The 17,465-nt window shown below is 39.7% G+C and overlaps 1 protein-coding gene across 1 annotated transcript; it reads left to right on the top strand.

Moving 5' to 3' along the window:
- The first annotated feature begins 14,592 nt into the window (after positions 1-14,592).
- LOC124251531 (vomeronasal type-1 receptor 4-like) lies at positions 14,593-15,609 on the top strand. The gene has a single exon (XM_046684407.1). It carries the CDS (start codon positions 14,593-14,595, stop codon positions 15,607-15,609), a length of 1,017 nt encoding a protein of 338 aa, XP_046540363.1.
- Positions 15,610-17,465: the final 1,856 nt, after the last annotated feature.

Raw genomic sequence — 17,465 nt, 5'->3', positions numbered from 1 at the left:
ATATAAAATTCAGGTGTACCTCATTATATTTCAATTCCTGAGTAGATTACATCGTGTTCACTACTCAAAGATTAATTGTAATCAATGATGACACCCACCAGCCTAATCATCCCTTTCACCCTCCTCCCTCCCACTTCCTCTCTATAGCCACCAATGCAATCTTTGTCTCAATGTGATCATTTGCTGTTGTTTTTATCTTCTACTTATAAATGACATGGTAGGGTAGTTGACTTTCTCCCTCTGTCTTACTTCGCTTAGTGTAATACCCTCAAGGTCCATCTATGTTGTCACAAATGGCAGGATTTCATCATTTCTTATGGCTGAGTAGTATTCCATTGTGTATAGATGCCACATCTTCTTTATCCTTTCCTCCTTCAATGGGCGTCTAGGTTGCTTCCAAGTCTTTGCTGTTGTGAGTTATGCTGCAATGAACATAGGAGTGCATATATCTTTATGCATTCGTGTTTTCATGTTCTTGGGATAAATACCTAGCAGTGGAATAGCTGAATCACATGGTAGTTCTATTCTTAATATTTTCAGGAATCTCCATACTTTTTTTCATAATGGCTGCACCAGTTTACACTCCCACCAGCAGTGTATGGGGGTTCCCTTCTCTCCACACCCTCTCCAACACTTGTTGTTTCCTGTCTTGTTAATTATCACCATTCTGATGGAAGGCAGGGGATATCTCATTGTAGTTTTGATTTTCTTTTCCCTGATAGTTAGTTATGTTGAACATCCTTTCATGTACCTGTTAGACATCTGTATATCTTCTTTGGAGAAATGTCTGTTTAGATCTTTTGCCCATGTTTAATTGGGTTGTTAGTTTTCTCTTGTTGAGATGCATGAGTTCTTTATATATATTGGATCTTAATTCCTTACCAGATATATGGCTTTCCAATATCTTCTACCAATTGTTAGGTTGATTTTGTATTTTTTTGATGGTTTCCTTTGCCGTGCAGAAGATTTTTAGTCTGCTGTAGTCCTATTTGGTTATCTTTTCTATTGTTTCTCTTGCCCACCAGACATGGTACTTGAAAATATGCTGCTAGGAATGATGTTGCAGAGTATACTGTCTATATTTTCTTCTAGAAGTTTCATGGTTTCAGAACTTCAAGTCTTTAACCCATTTTGAGTTAATTTTCATGTATGGTATACGATAATGGTCTACTTCCATTCTTTTGCATGTGGCTTCCCAACACCATTTATTGAAGAGACTTTCCTTTCTCCATCGTATGTTTGTTCTTTTTTTTCTGAATTCCTTTGGCTATTTGGGGTCTTTTGTTGTTCCATATAAATTTTAGGATCCTTTGTTCTATTTCTGTGAAAAATGTTATTGGAAATTTTGTAGGGATTGCGTTGAATCTGTAGATTGATTTAAAGTATGGACATTTTACCTCTGTTAATTCTTGCAATCCAAGAACACAGAATATCTTTCCATTTCTTTGTGTTTCCTTCAATTTCTTTCAATAGTGTTTTATAGTTTTCAGTGTACAGATCTTTCCCCTCTTTGGGCAAATTTGTTCCTAGGTATTTTATTCTTTTTGTTACAATTGTAAATGGGATTATATTCTTAATTCCTCTTTCTGCTATGTCGTTGTGAGTGTATAGAAATGCAACTAATTTTGTATGTTGATTTTGTGTCCTGGAACTTTGCCATATTCATTTGTCATTTCTAAAAGTTTTTTAGTAGATTCTTTATGGTTTTCTATCAATAAAATTTATATATATAAAATTTATTTATATATAAAATCACGTCATCTGAAAATAGTGACAGATTCACTCTTCCTTTCCAAATTGGATCCCCTCTATTTCTTTTTCTTGCCTGCTTACTCTGGCTATGACTTCCAATACTATGTTAAATAAGAGTGGTAAAAGTGGGCATCCTTGTCTGCTTCCTGTTCTTAAAGAGATAGCTTTCTGTCCCTCCATTGAGAATGATATTAGCTGTGGGTTTACCATATATGAGCTTTAATATGTTGAGGTATTTTGGTTCTATACCTATTTTATTTAGAGTTTTTTTTTTATCATAAATGGATGCTGCATCTTGTCAAATGCTTTTTCTGCATATATTGAGATGATCATGTGATTTTTATCCTTCATTTTGTTAATGTGGTGTATCACATTGATTGATTCATGGGTAGTGAACCATCCCTGCATCCATGGAATAAAGCCCACTTGATCATAGTGTATGGTCTTTCTAATGCATTATTGTATTCATTTGCTACTATTTTCTTGACGATTTTTGGATCGATGTTCATCAGTGATATTGGCCTATATTTTTTGTGTGTGTGTGTTGTCTTTGTCTGGTTTTGGTATCAGGCTAATGTTGGCTACATAGAATGAGTTAGGAAGATTCTCCTCTTCTTCAATTTATAGGAAGAGTTTCAGAAGGATAAGTAATCAATCTTATTTGAATGTTTGATAGATTTCACCACGGAAGCCGTTTGGTCCTGGACTTTTATTTTGGGGGAGGTTTGGGATTACTGTTTCAATCTCCTTACTTGTGATTTGTCTATTAAAATTCTCTATTTCTTCTTGATTCAGTTTTGGAAGATGTATGATTCTAAGAATTTTTCCATTTCTACTAGATTATCCAATTTTTTGGAGTGCAGCTTTTCATAGTATTCTCTTATAATCTTTTGTTTTTCTGAGGTGTCCATTGTAATTTCTCCCTTTCATTGCTGATTTTATTTATTTGAGCCTCCTCTCTCTTTTTTCTTGGTGAGTCTAAATAAAATTTCATCGGTTTTGTTTATCTTTTCAAAGAACAAGCTCTGTTACAGCCTCCCACCCCAAAGAGGGAGAGTACCATCTACCAAATGCGGATTTGGGGTTCAGCTGAGGTCTGTGTTCAGTTACCTCTCAGGCTGCACACATGAGGAGGGAGTCGTAAGCTCATCTGAGGGGTGCCCTTTTGAAGTCAGTTCTGTTAGGCCTTTATCTTAATCATTTCTATTCAGAGTACAGTCCCCAGGCCTCTGGTGCTGCCCTCAAAGTATCTAGATTTTAGGAAGCTCTGCATTCAGCTCCATCCTGCGATGCCCCAGATACTGTGTGTGCGTGCATCTACAAGAGTTTGGCCTGGAAGCGAGAGATGGCGCTGAGGGCGATCCAGGTCTCCTCTGGGGGATTCCCATATTAGCAGGAGAACGAGTTTGTGCTATGGACCCTGGTTCCAGGTAGGACTAAAATCTGTACTTGGGTAGCATGAGGATTCCATGCAAGTGGTTCAAGCTCCCAGGTTGGTTGGGGGACTAGGTTGCCACTACTGATTCTAGACTAGGAGGGGCCAGAGTGTGCCATGAGAACTTTGGGCACAGGTGTGGGTTTGAGGATAGGGTATTTTTAATAGAATGAGCACTTCAGGAGGTATTTTGTGTTGCAGAGTTTGGTCATGTGAGCGGCACAGCTATGCAGATGCTTGGGCACAGACCCAAGTGTTGCCTGGGAGAGGGGCATGTGTCCAGGAGCAAAGCAAATGGCTTTTAGGGCAAAACTTTCATGTAGCAATACCTTGCCTTCAGGCCCAGCCACCTACAGGAGGAGACATGCCCTAAAAGTCTGTTTGCAGATGCCTGAATGTACCATCCCTGCCTCTGGGCCACCTGTGCCTGGTGCCTGTGTAGTCTCCTCCAATAATAGAAATTACCCATAACGGGTACCTCTGAGGTGATACACTCAGAAGGCCTCAACATCATCTCTGTGTAGAAGTTCTGCATGAATGTTATACCTGAGTCTAAGGATGAGGGAGAAAATGAGAGAAATCCACACTGAAGGACATTCTGTACACATGGGTGTGCATTCTTCAAAATTGTCAGGATCACTGAAGACAAAGGAATGGCAACCAATCTAAAGAAACCAAAGAGTCCAGACAACCAAATGCATTCCTTACATATGAGATGCTGTCTCCATCATAGATCACAAAAGAGTAAGGACTTTCCGAATGTGTCAACAGTTTCTTTGGAGATACTTACAGAAACTTGAAATTGGTTTTGGTAATTAGCAACTGGAAAAAAGTTTCTGAGAAGTGTTATCCTCTGATGACTGCAATGCCACCGTTGCCACAGGTGAAATGAAAATTGCCATTCTCAGGGGATGTGAGGTCACAGTCACAAAGCCATATTTCAGGGTCAGCCTGCCTCCCTCCCACACACAGGTACAGCCCATCATGAGCACCACACTGAGCCAACAGTCCTGGCAGCAGGAAGGAGTCAGATGAGTATTTGCTCTGTCAGTCTGAGAGCAGAGTCTGTAAGGAAGAAAGTCTAAGTAAGCGTTCATGCCTGTAAAAAGGGCTTCTGAGGGGCTGGCTAGGTGGCTCAGCGGTTAAGTGTGCACACTCCTCTTCGGCGGCCCGGGGTTTGCCAGTTCAGATCCTGGGTTTGAACAAGGCGCTGTTTGTCAAGCCATGCTGTGGTAGGCGTCCCACATTTAAAGTAGAGGAAGATGGGCATGGATGTTAGCTCAGGGCCAGCCTTCCTCAGCAAAAAGAGGAGGATTGGTGGCAGATGTTAGCTCAGGGATAATCTTACTCAAAAAAAAATAAATAAATAAAGGCTTCAGAGGTTAGAAACAGATCCAGTGACAAAGCTAGGCAGTGAGGAAGATGAATTCCTCAGCAATGAGCTGAGCTTGGAAAGAGAGATTAGGATCCTTGGCCCTACAACAATCTCTGATGTCCTCTAAAGGAATTTAATAAAATCCTCGCTGTGGATGTTATTGATGACTAATCCCAGTGATGAAGAATCATTTCAAAAGTGCTTAAGGGTTCTAGATATCAAGTCATTCTTCTGTTCACATTACATTAGAGGAATCATAGATTAAATATTTAGTATTATAAGGGGTGTTGTTATAATGCCTTCATGCTTGTAGTACAAAGTAGGACAGAACTGTCACAATTTTTCTAATTCTCTACAGAAACCATGTACATCAATTTTTCTGGAATTAAAAAATATATTTTATGTAACACTGAGTACATGAGTACGTAACACACTGGAGACACTCATTGTGTCTCTACTGAATACGTCTGAGGTCTGATGACCATGGCAGGATTGTTTTACCCTTATCAACTCCATCCCCCTCACTCTCAGGCACCTCAGCCCAACACTCTTTAGCTTCCCTCACCTCCACATCCTCCTTCCCACTGGAACAATATTTGCCCCCATCCCAGCGAACTCAGCCCAATTCCAATGTCTTCCAGCCCACTCCCTCCAAATGCCAGCCCTCAAACATTGGGTGCCATCAGCTCCCCATGGCCCCATTCATACTTTTGTATTTGCCCTTTCTTTGGGTCCTTTAGCCTCCTCGAGACCAGTACTCCCACTAGGTGACTTTGTCTCCAAAACCATTTTGTCTTCTTGGGCCCGTTACCCTCGTACAATGCTCCAGCTCTCCTTCTCACCCTCTGGCTCTGCTCTGGACATTTAGTGCTACGGAGCACTAAGTACTCGCAGGACGTCCATACACTAATAGATCCTGCAAAATATTTCCTTTTTATTTTTTCCTCATGCTCTCTTCACCCAGTTTTGAGGCCCTGGTTATAGGGTGATGGCACCATTTCTTGAGTAGTTGATTAAGTCCACACTCAAAACTTTTCTCTAATTGGACTCCCACACTCTGGGCTACTAGGCATGCATCTGAATCACTCCAGGATTAGGTACTTTAACATTGGGGAAACAGATGCACTCTACACCCCAGAGCCCATGAAATTATTCAAACTAGCCAATTCACAAATTGCCTCTGCACCCCAGCTAATCCTACCCCACTTGCTCTATAAGTTCCCCCAAGAGCTGTAGATTACATGACACTATCCTTGTGTGCAACCCCTCTGTGATCTGCCTGCCATCCTTCTCTGGTGTGGTGCTCTAAATAATAAAGATCTGTCTTTCTTGCATTGAGTTTAACTGTGTGCCACCATCAAAAGAATCTTTAAATCTTACTAAACGTATGCTTCCTCCTGTTGTGTTCCTTAAGCCCCTGTGGACAGGAACAAACTGGTGCCTTTTACCCAGCCATGCCCTCGAATCACATCTCCCCACTGTCCCTAAAACCCATGACCCACTTTCTTCCCATGACTACTGTACCCACTATCATCACAGGTCCAAAGATGTAGCCTGACTTCTTTGCTCACATACATCTGTGTGCCCTTAAATCCATCATTGCACTTTAAACACACTGCACAATTTAATCCATATGACATTTTACTTCCTCGGTACCCTCTCCTGCTGCCATCTTTATCCTCCCAAGTCCTCATTCTCTCTGTGACCTCATTTTACCCTGGACCCTCCTTCCCCTTTACCCCCTCTCATCTCTCCCTCTCTATCACACTCATTGCCAGTCATCCCCACACACTCCAGCATTCTCACCACACCGCCACCTCAAAAGGCAAAGCTCTTAGCAGCTTTTGAATGCTGTGCATTTAAAATATTATCTTTGTGGGCTGTGGCAGGTTGCAATGAGCATACAGGGCTAACATGGCTGCCCCTTTTCCGGCATTCCTTCACAAAGTGGGATGCACGATTTTCCACATATGAACACATGATTTCGGCACTAACCCCCCTGGTGACTATGTGAATGACCATATGACAGTGAGTTAAAGTGTGCCATTTGTGTTCATGTGTGCACTGTGAGTATGTAAGAATGTGAACGTGAGTCATGTGATTGGTGCATGAGTGTTTGTGTGTGACTGAGTGCATGAATAAGGGAATGACTGTGTAGTTGTATATTGGAGTGTTTTTCAATATCTGAGTGTAAATACTCTTTGCCTGCATGTATTTCTGAGTGTATAAAACTGTGTGTGTATGTACTATGTGCTTGGAGTATGTGTTGTCAACCTTATGGCTCCATTTCATGACTTGGAAAGAGAAGGTGTGCATAGAGAAGAAATAACCTACCCAAAGTGCAGTCTGGCCTTTGCTCTCTGCTACTGGAAGGTGATCTCCAGACTCTTGGAATGCCACGCTTGAAATGTGTGTCTTTGTTTGCTTGGGGGTTGGCCACCAGACAGTGTAATAATGTGATTTATGATGGGGGCTTTGTGCCATACAGGATCAGGTCATGTCACTTTTGGGGCAAAGAACAAATAATTTTGGCTGGACATGGAATTGAGACACACCAACTTAGGAATGTCAATGGCTAAGGCAACACAAATTTTGGAGATTCAGGAAGTGAGTTAACATATGGAGTTCACTGGTCCTCAAACAACATTAAGAGAAGTCCTGAGATATAGGGGAAAACCTTCAAAAGTAATAGGGAACAGGGTCAGCAAGGGTAACTATACCATGTTTTCCAGCACCATTAATGCTGGTTGCTTGAAAATGCATCAAAAGGAAAATAACTCTAAACTGAGGAAAGTTATTAAATCTGGACATCAAAATGGTATCAGTTGTGGAATCATTCATTGTTTAAAATTTTTCAGTAAATGTCTTCCTATGTGTATTAGATTTCTATGGTGACTGTAATAGATTTTTATGAATTTAGCAGCTGAAAACAACCCCCTATTGTTTTCACATTTGTTGGTAGTTCAGAAAGCTGAAATCAGTGTGCCAGCTGCCATTGTCTCCCAAGTGGAACCTGGGGCACAATTGCTTCCAAGCTGATTCAGTTGTTGGCAGAATTTATTTCTTTTGAGGATTCCAATTTGGCTCCCTCCACCTTGAAAGCCAGCATTAGAAAATTGAATCCCCCTCCTGTTTTGAATCTCTTCTTTCTGTCCTATCAATTTGACTTCTGTTCTTTAAGACTCATATGATTACATTGGACCCACCTTGATAAGCCAGGACAATCCTCTCTCTTAGTCACTTAGGGGTTCTGTAACAAGAAGACCGCAGACTGGTTGACATAAAAAACAAACATTCATTTCTCACTGTGCCAGAGGCTGGGAGTCCAAGATAAGGCAGAATCAGTGTCCAGTGAGGGAACTCTTCCTGGTTTGCTAATGGCTATCTTTTTGTACCTTCCTGTGGCACAGAGAGAGAGGAAGCAAGATTTCTCCAGTAGCTTCTTATAAGAGCACTAAAGCCATGAATGAGGACTTCATCAAGGGACATAATTACCTCCAAAGACCCCACCCTAATACCATCACAATAGTCATTAAGCCTTCAATGTATGAATTAGAGGGAACACAATAATTCAGTCCAAAACTTTTCCCTGTCTTAAAATCTGATGATTAGTAAACTTAATTTCATCTTCAAAGTCCCTTTTGCCATGTAATGTAATATAACCAAGGCAGTAACACCAGGGGATGGAGATCTGCCAATTTCATTATCAGACCAACAGATTTTTTGCAGTAAAAAATGTTTTCAATTGTTATCATATCTACAAAACTATTAACAGAGGTTACCCCTTGGGATGGTTCATACAAAGGAAATACATTTCTTACCATATTTCAATTCTGTTTTATGCTTTATTTTTAAATAAGCGTGTACTATATAATACAAATACTAGAAAAGTAAACAGGCTTTATTCAAGTCTTAGCTCCAAAGATTTCTTTAAGAGGCTGGCCCCGTGGCCTAGTGATTAGGTTGAGCCCACTCTGCTTTAGCGGCCCAGGTTTGCTTCCTGGGCATGGACCTACACCACTTGTTGGCAGAAATGCTGTGACAGCAAACCACATACAAAATAGAGGAAGTTTTGGCACAAATGTTTGCTCAGGGTGAGTCTTCCTCAAGCAAAAAGAGGAAGATTGGCAAGAGATCTTAGCACAGGGTAAATCTACCTTAGAAAAAAAAAAAAAAGAAAGAAAGAAAGAAAGAAAGAGAAGAATAGAAAGAAGGAAAAAAAAGATCTTTAAGTCACAAGCATTTGGAAGGGATCAGACTACTTGCCAACATTGAATACCCGGTACCAGTCAACAGGCTCTCCTTCCAGCCCCACTGAGGTCACAAATAACTGGAATTCCATTAAAAGAGAGATACAATAGCAGAATGATATTCATTCAAAATTCTCCCTATGGTCCCACAGTATGTAAAGTTTAAAGGTTCCACAGGGGTTCTTTTTTTGAGCACAATTTTTGCATCATGGGCTGAATGTAGAAATACTCCATGAGAAAGATGTGAGTCCAATGTAAATGAAGGCGCTATTGAATAGAGGAATGAATTAGTGACCTCCAGTATGTAATCAAGTTCCAGTAAATACTCTGGGCCCCATGGCTGGGGTGAACTAGCCTGGTGGTAATACACCATAAGTTATCAAATATCATTGACAGGACAATAATGCATCATCATGGCAATGGGACAGGACAGCTGGACCTCTGCTTTTAGTACTTTTGCAGGATCTGGCCCCCTGGATCTCTTCCCTTATCACATGTTAATCTGTATCCTTACCCTGTAATAAACCATAACCGTGAGTATAACTGGTCTCAATGAGTGCTGTGGGGGATTCCGGAAGTTTATTGAAAATAACAGTGTTTTGGGGTCCAGCCTGGTGTCGTAGTGGTTAGGTTCACACTCACCACTTGAGCGGCCCAGGGTTTGATGGTTTGGATCCTGGGCACGGATATACCTCCTGCTCATCAAGCCATGCTGGAACAGCACCCCAGATATAAAGTAGCGGAAGATTGGCATGGGGGTTAGCTCAGGGACCCTCTTCCTCAAGCGAAAAGTGATTGGCAACAGATGTTCACTCAGGACCAATCTTCCTCACAAGAAATAAAAAGAAAGAAAGAAAAGAAGGAAGGATGGTTTTGTGAATCCCAAACTTGAAGTTGGAGTTAAAAGTGAGTGTGGTTTCAGGTGGATTGTTTTCTTTCTAAGTTTTCAGTTGGAAAAAAAAAATTATACAGGGAGAATCGATAACACACCTTGTTCAAGCAGTGGATTTCTCTGTTGGAAAACGCAAAGGGGTGAGTTTGGCTCTTAAATTTATGTGTCTTCATTAATGCATAACCAGTGAATGATCTTTAATGAGAATTCAACAAAGATAATGGAAAAGAGCTCTGATAACCATTCAAAGCTGTTGAATTGAGAGAGTAGTATTGGCATCTGATGCTTAAAATTACTTAAAATTGTGGAATTAAAAAATACTTAAAAATGTGTAAACTACCTGTTAAATCATCTGATCCCGATGCTTTCATTTCTGAGGGATGTTTTATAAACACCTCATTTTCTTCTGTGGATATTTCTCTGTTTGCACTTCAGATCACTGTTGGGTCAATATCCACGAAGTACACCATCCTAGAAAATTTCCATATTGTCATCTCCAATTTCATTTGGTTATACAAATAAGGCCAATGATTCCTAATGTAAACTAGTGACATGTTCTTTCTGTTACTCTGATCTCACTAGAAATTCTTCCTGGACTTTGTCTGATTCCGGGTATCTTCTGAGTACTTGAATAGTGATGCAACTTAGGGGTCTGAAGATTAAGAATGACCTTGATTTTTAGTGGAAGAACTTTTCAGGGAATCCTGTGAGACACACACACCTTACTGCTTATCCCTCATGAAGGAAACGTCAATATTTACTGCTCCTTCTATATGAAACCCTGTCTCCATCACAGATCACAAAAGAGTAAGGTCTCTGCAAATGCGTCAACAGTCTCTTTGGAAATACTTACACAAACTTCTAATTGGTTTTGGTAATTAGCCACTGGAAAAAGTTTTTCAGAAGTGTGATCATTCTGCACGACTGCAATGCCACTGTGGCCACAGGTGAAATGAAAATTGCACTTCTCAGGGGAGGTGAGGTCACAGTCACAAAGCCATATCTCAGGGTCAGCGTGCCTCCTTCCCGCACACAGGTGCTGCCCATCATGCCCACGACACTGAGCCAACAGTCCTGGCAGCAGGAAGGAGTCAGGTGAGTATTTGCTCTGTCAGTCTGAGAGCAGAGTCTGTAAGGAAGGAAGTCTAAGCAAGCGTTCATGTCTGTCAAATGGGCTTCTAGGGTTAGAAACAGATCCAGTGACAAAGATAGGCAGTGAGGAAGATGAATTCCTAAGAAATGAGCTGAGCTTGTAAAGAGAGATTAGGATCCCAGGCCCTACAGCAATCCCTGATGTCCTATAAAGGAATTTAATAAAATCCTCACTGAGGATGAGTATTGATGACTAGTCCCAGTGATGAAGAATCATTTCAAAAGTGCTTAAGGACTGTAGATACGAAATGATTCTTCTGTTCACATTACATTAGAGGAATCATAGATGAAATTTTCAGTATTATGAGCGGTGTTCTTTACTGCCTTCATGCCTGTAATACAGAGTAGGATAGAACTGTCAGAACTTCTCTAATTCTCTACAGAAGGCATGTACATGAATTTTTCCGGAATTAAAAATATATTTTATCTAACACTGAGTACCTGAGTACATAACACACTGGAGACACTCCTTGTGTCTCTACTGAATACATCTGAGGTCTGATGACCATGGCAGGATTGTTTTGCCTCTTGAAGTCAGAGAAGCCGCATTTAAGGAAAGAGTAACTTTACACTTATGGGTCAGACAACAGTTGTCAGGACCAAATCTATCTTGTCTTGTTTTTTCTGGCTTAATAATATTCCAACATCAACTCCAAGATCACAATTCATTTCCTTATTATTTTATTTTATACCATCGACAAGACTCTATATTCTTCAAATTCTGTATTATGTGTCTCTTATTAGAATATCATTGAAAAATCTTGCCTTATTGCTAATAGTTTTCTGTAACATAAGTGTTAATAGGTACCTAAGCATTTGAACCAAAATTCCTAAGAACTGAGTGTCTAGTCTACATTGTCTTGTTGCGTATTAGTATTTCACGGATCAAAATTTAGGGAACAAGGTAATATCGTTCAATAACTTATTTGATAGGTACCATTTTGGTTTTTTTCCTGGCATGATAGCAAATGAGTCTTTCTGCTCCCAAACTAATATTGAGTAAATCTTGTATTAGTTAAATCTAATATGGACAAGGGGAATATTCCTTCAGGGTTAACCTATAGTTCCTGCATCTCCACTTGTTAAGATCTCTAATACTTCACTCACATTAGATTTTGACTTAGATAAAAAAAATTCTTAAACAAAACTGGAAGCTTTTTACAAGTAAAATTAAAAACAAGATGAAATTAAATGGAAAAGTATGAAATTGAAATTTATATATAGGTCTGGATTATTTGAAGACACAGCTAATATGGTTTGTTATTGTAACAGAGCAGTTGAGATACTGTCTTGGTAATAAGAAAAAACAAGTTCATATCTCCATTCAGCCCTTAAGCAGCATGTGAATTTAAATGAATTATTTAACCACTCTGTGTCTAAGACTCCGTATGTTTACAATGAAAACAATGCCAGTGCTCATGACACGCAGGTGGGAACATCAGACAAGGTACCACACGTAGAGCATCGCAGCAGTGATTAATGCATTGTAAGTGTGACTGAAAGGTTATACATTCCTCACTGGAAGACTCTTAACAAAAGTTAAGTGACTTTTTCTGAGAGAGTACATTGGATTGCAGTTGATATGATACGTGGAGTCCACACAACATGTTCCAGTGCAGGATCCTCTGACTCTGAAGACAAATAGCTATCACTGGGAACTGACAGTTAGGGCTCCAGACACTCGACAATAGGAATGATCTACTTATTTCAGATTGTCCTTGGAATCGTGGGCATTTTCTCTTTGCTTTACCATTATCTCTTCCTTTACTACAACGAATGCAGGTGGAGGTTCACAGATTTGATCCACAAGCACCTGTCTATAGTCACTTCTTGGTCATTTCCTTTAGAGATGTCTCCAAAACAATGGCAGCCTTTTGTTGAAGCTTTTCCTCAGTGATTTTTCAATGCAAATTGTTTTCTATCCTCACAAAGCTGGCAGGATGTGTCCATTGGCACCACCTGACTCTTACGTGTCTCCTGCCATTGAGACCAACTCCATGAATTCCAGATGGGTGAAACTTAAACTAGAGGCTCCTAAGGACTTTGAGGTTTCCATTTTTCTTCTACTGGGACAAGTATATGCCGGAAAATATCATTTTTCCTGTGTATATGATTGCCTAATTGAGCCATAAGTCATCGCAAAGGACAACAATTTAGGATAAGCTCTGCTGAATTTCATGACAAAATTACAGACTCACTCTAAGCAGTGTTGTCATTGTTCACTGACCTTTCATGTTGGCCTCATAATCTGGGCCTGTAGATCCATAAATTCCTTCCTGCTTGGACACAGTCAGCAGGTCACACACATTTACGGAAATGACATTTCCCCAGAAAATTCCAATTTTGTGGGGATGAAATGTATTTTTTAAAATTAAAGATACATACACTGGTCATTAGTGCACAGCTCTGGAGAATTTCACCAATGACCATACCTCTGTACACCATACCCAGATCAAGAAACAGAATGTTTCAGTCCTCCAAAATCCTGTTGTGCCCCCTCTAAATCACTGTTCCCAAGAGTGTAGTTCTGGTGGGTATATTTGAGGACCAGAATTGGTGGGAATAGATTTACTACTATCTAATATTTGAAAGATTAGATTGCCTTTTCCAATTATATACTTTATATAAATGGAATCATACAACATGTAATGTGTGATAATGACCCTTGTTCCAATTCATATGATTTCCGTGAATCACTTTGTATTATTGCACATCATTTTGGGCATTCACTAGCATTTCTATGGGGGACTCATTTGTATGAATATGAAACAATTAATTGATTTATTTTACTTTTATTAGGCAAGTGCATTGATTTGCATTTGGAACTTTGTTGAGTCAAAAGTGGTGTTAGTATATAAATTCTGTGATTAATTTTTGGCGATATCAGTAAAATTTCTGTTGAGTGTATTTATAGGAGTGGAATTGTTGGGACACAAGATTACACTTGGACAGCTAATGTAGATGCCATACAGCTTCCCAACTGTTTGCACCAATTTTACGTCCAGCAGCAGTCGACAAGATTGTTCGTTTATTTACTTCCCTCACAAAACTTGATCACTCTGCCATTTCATTTAGTTTCCTAGGTGATGTTTGATGCTATCATCTAGAGTTATGTTTGCATTTTTTTGATTACTTAGCACGTTGAATATTTTTTACAAACAGATCCATTGAATATCTTCTAATTGATGTTTCTGTCAGAATGATTTGCCCACTGTTTGCTCAAATGTAGGTCTTCAGGAGTTCTTTGGCCTGTTACCAGTGTTTGTGTGTGTGTCTGTGTGTTTTGATGAGAACCACCACCTATTTTTAATATAAAAGAAAGACATTTCATACATATGGTTAATATGTTCCATGCTGTTTAGAATATAAGAATATTTTCTTATTATAAGACCATACAAATATTATTTTCTCTACAAAAAAATACATGATGTCATTAAAATGTAGATGAGCAATCAATTCAGTGTTAATTTGTTTCATGATGTGGGTAGTATCAAGCTTTTTTCTTTTATCCAATATTGCTAACAAATTTCAGCTTATACTCCAAACTATGTATTATACTTTGTGTCCATTTGCTCTCACTTCTCATTACTTCCCCCAGGAAAACACCACTTCATCTGTAGCATGGACTTTTGCCTGAAATATATCGGTTAACTCTCCATCTCTTTCTGTCTTATGAAGTCTTGACAATTCAACAGGAGCACACAAGTCAAGTTACTTTTGGTGTCAAAAATCTTCCATGTATCTTTTGGCTCAGAGGAATGACTGTTCCTATAACTTGAAGGAAAACGTGTTGAATGACAGAATAGAATCCAGTAACATGACAATAGGAATAATTGGCTTGTCACAGACTGTAATGGGAATACTGGGCAACTTCTGTCTGCTTTACCATTACCTCCTCCATGGTCACACTAAAGGCAGGTTGAGGGCCACAGATCTGATTCTCAAGCACCTGACTATATCTAACTCCTTGATCATTCTCTCTGAAGGAGTCCCCCAAACAGTCGTGGCATTTGGGTTGAAACATTTTTTCAATTATTTTGGGTGCAAACTTCTTATGTATGTTCAGAGAGTTGGCAGGAGTGTATCCATCTGCATGACTTGCCTCTTGAGTGTGTTCCAGACCATCATGATCAGCCCCATGAACTCCTGTTGGAAGGATCTTAAACTCAAAGCCCCAAAGTACATCGGCTTTTCAGTTTCCCTTTGCTGGATCCTCTACATGGTTGTAAATGTAATTGTTCCAATGTATGAGTTGTACATGTTCGGAAAAGGGAGTGTGGAAAACATTGTAAAGAAAAGATATTTTGAATACTGTTCTGCGAATGAGCAGAAGAAAATCAATGGCCTAATATATGTAGCATTAATAGTATTCCCTGAAGTTTCCTTTACCATGATCATAATCTGGACAAGTGGTTCCATGGTTTTCATCCTGTACAGGCACAAGCAGCATGTCCAACACATTCACAAGAATAACACTTCCCACAGATCCTCCCCTGAGTCTAGAGCCACATTAAGCATTCTTATTCTGGTGAGCTCTTTTCTATCTTTTCAGACCCTCTCCTCCACCTTTCACCTTTGTATTGCTTTAACTGATCATCCCAATTGGTGGTTGGTGAATGCTACTCACCTAATTTCTGTGTGTTTTCCAACTGTCAGCCCCTTTCTGCTCATGAGTTCTGACTCTACTTTATCTAGGCTCTGCTTTGCATGGATAAGGAACACAAAATTTCCTAATCTTATCACAAAAATATAAATTGTATGTTATTGTACAATGTTCAGTTGTTTATTCACTAATCCTGCTCAAAAAGTCAAAAGAAAGTGTAAGGACAAGCCACATGTCCTTCTAAAGAAGACCCTAATGAATACTGATGTTTCATCAGCTGGTTCAATATGGAAGATATATGGGCACACGGGTGGTGAATAAAACAGCTTTGAATCATTTGGATGATTAGTATCCTGTTGAGTGTAGTCTTGATCCAATGCTGCTTGAGGCAAATTGAAGGAATTTGGGCCTAGCCTCTGAATGAGACAAATCGGAGTGCTTGACCAAGTGGTAGATTTATGGGAATATTAGGCAGAGAAAATACAGTTAGGAAATGAGTGTTGCATATTGTTGGAAGACAATAGTCTATGGGTTTCCTAAGTGTATGCATGTACAACATGCCTTTCCATTAAGTAGCATGGGCAGTTTTTATTCTGAATTGTAGGTCTTAGATGTTTGGGAAATGGGACATGTTCAGACACCCCAACTGTAAGCTATTTCTCTTGCACTGCCTTGACCCAGGAAACCCCAATAAAGGCTCTGGCCTAGGCTTTCCCATCTCTTCTGCTTCTGCCTTCTGACAAAAACATCATGCTTTCCCTGTGTCCCTGTATGTCTTGATTTGACCCTATTCCTGGGAAAAGTAACTCATAAAACTCATCTTTTAGGAGCATTACTCTCTCTGTGTTCTCACTCGATCAACTTTGTAAGTTAAGTCCCAGTTAGAAAACATGGTCAAAGGCAGTAAATAGGAATCTCGTTTACATGTGGCAAAGACAGAAGCAAGGGGATTTTATAGAAGAATGAGGAGAATCCCCTTTTTTGAGAGAGACTAGTAATTTTATATTCTAAAACCATCTGGAACTAGGATACAAGGTCCAAATATCTAAAACTATAATGCAAAGACTCACACATGTGCAGTGCTTTATATTGACCAAGTGACTACAGGTGGAATCATCCAAGGGACCCCAATATTCCCTTCAGGATTGCAGGTAACATGCCATCTAAATAAAAGATTCTGAGAATTAGGGAAGTTACCAATATGTTCACAATCATGACCAGAAACGTCTCTTTACCAAACCAACCACTTGACCTCCAATTACCTCTCAACAGATCGCCTAGAGGAGAAAACCTTTGGCTGACTCCAGTATCCTTTTATTCCCATGCATGGGAAGATTACAATATAGAAGAAATAACCCAGATTCTCTTTCCTTCCTATGACTTCCCTCCAAGGGCTTTGCTATCTGAGGGATAATCTTCCCATAGTTGACATCTTCAGAGACCAGTGATCTGGATCTCCATAGAATGGAAAGATTAAGGGTCACCCTTCAAGTTCCCAGTATGGAGCAGACAGAAAGACACCTCTTGTATCAGCTTGCTAGAGCTACTGTAACAAAATATCACACATTGAGTGGGTTAAACAACAGACTTCATTTTCTCACATTTCTGGTGGCTAGAAGTCCCAGATCAAGGTGTGGACAAGTTTGGTTTCTTTTGACGTCACTCTCCTTGGTTTGCAGATGGCACCCTTCCTGCTATGTCCTTCATGGTCTTCCCTCTGTGCCCACACAGGTCTAGTATATCTCTGTTCAAATTCCTTCCTTCTGCTTATTATACAAACAGCCGTATTTGTTAAATCTCACCTTATTGGCCTAATTTTAAATTATTCATGTTTTTAAAAGGCTTATCTACAAATACAGTCACATTCTGAAATACTGGGCTTAAGACTTCAAAATACATAATTTTATGGGTGGGGGGGGAATTGAGCCTATAACATTCAGCCCTCTGAATCCCCAAAATTCATGTCCTCCTATGAAAGATACATTTGCCATGTGGGAGGGTGTTGA

Source organism: Equus quagga, chromosome 13 (assembly GCF_021613505.1).
Source record: "Equus quagga isolate Etosha38 chromosome 13, UCLA_HA_Equagga_1.0, whole genome shotgun sequence".
In the NCBI taxonomy this organism is placed as follows: domain Eukaryota; kingdom Metazoa; phylum Chordata; class Mammalia; order Perissodactyla; family Equidae; genus Equus; species Equus quagga.
The sequence above is the reverse complement of the archived record's forward strand: the minus strand, read 5'-3'. Positions and strand labels throughout refer to the sequence as shown.

Bases quoted from the DNA above. Each gene is read 5' to 3' on its own strand.
- LOC124251531 (XM_046684407.1), top strand. From the start codon at position 14,593: ATGTATCTTTTGGCTCAGAGGAATGACTGTTCCTATAACTTGAAGGAA.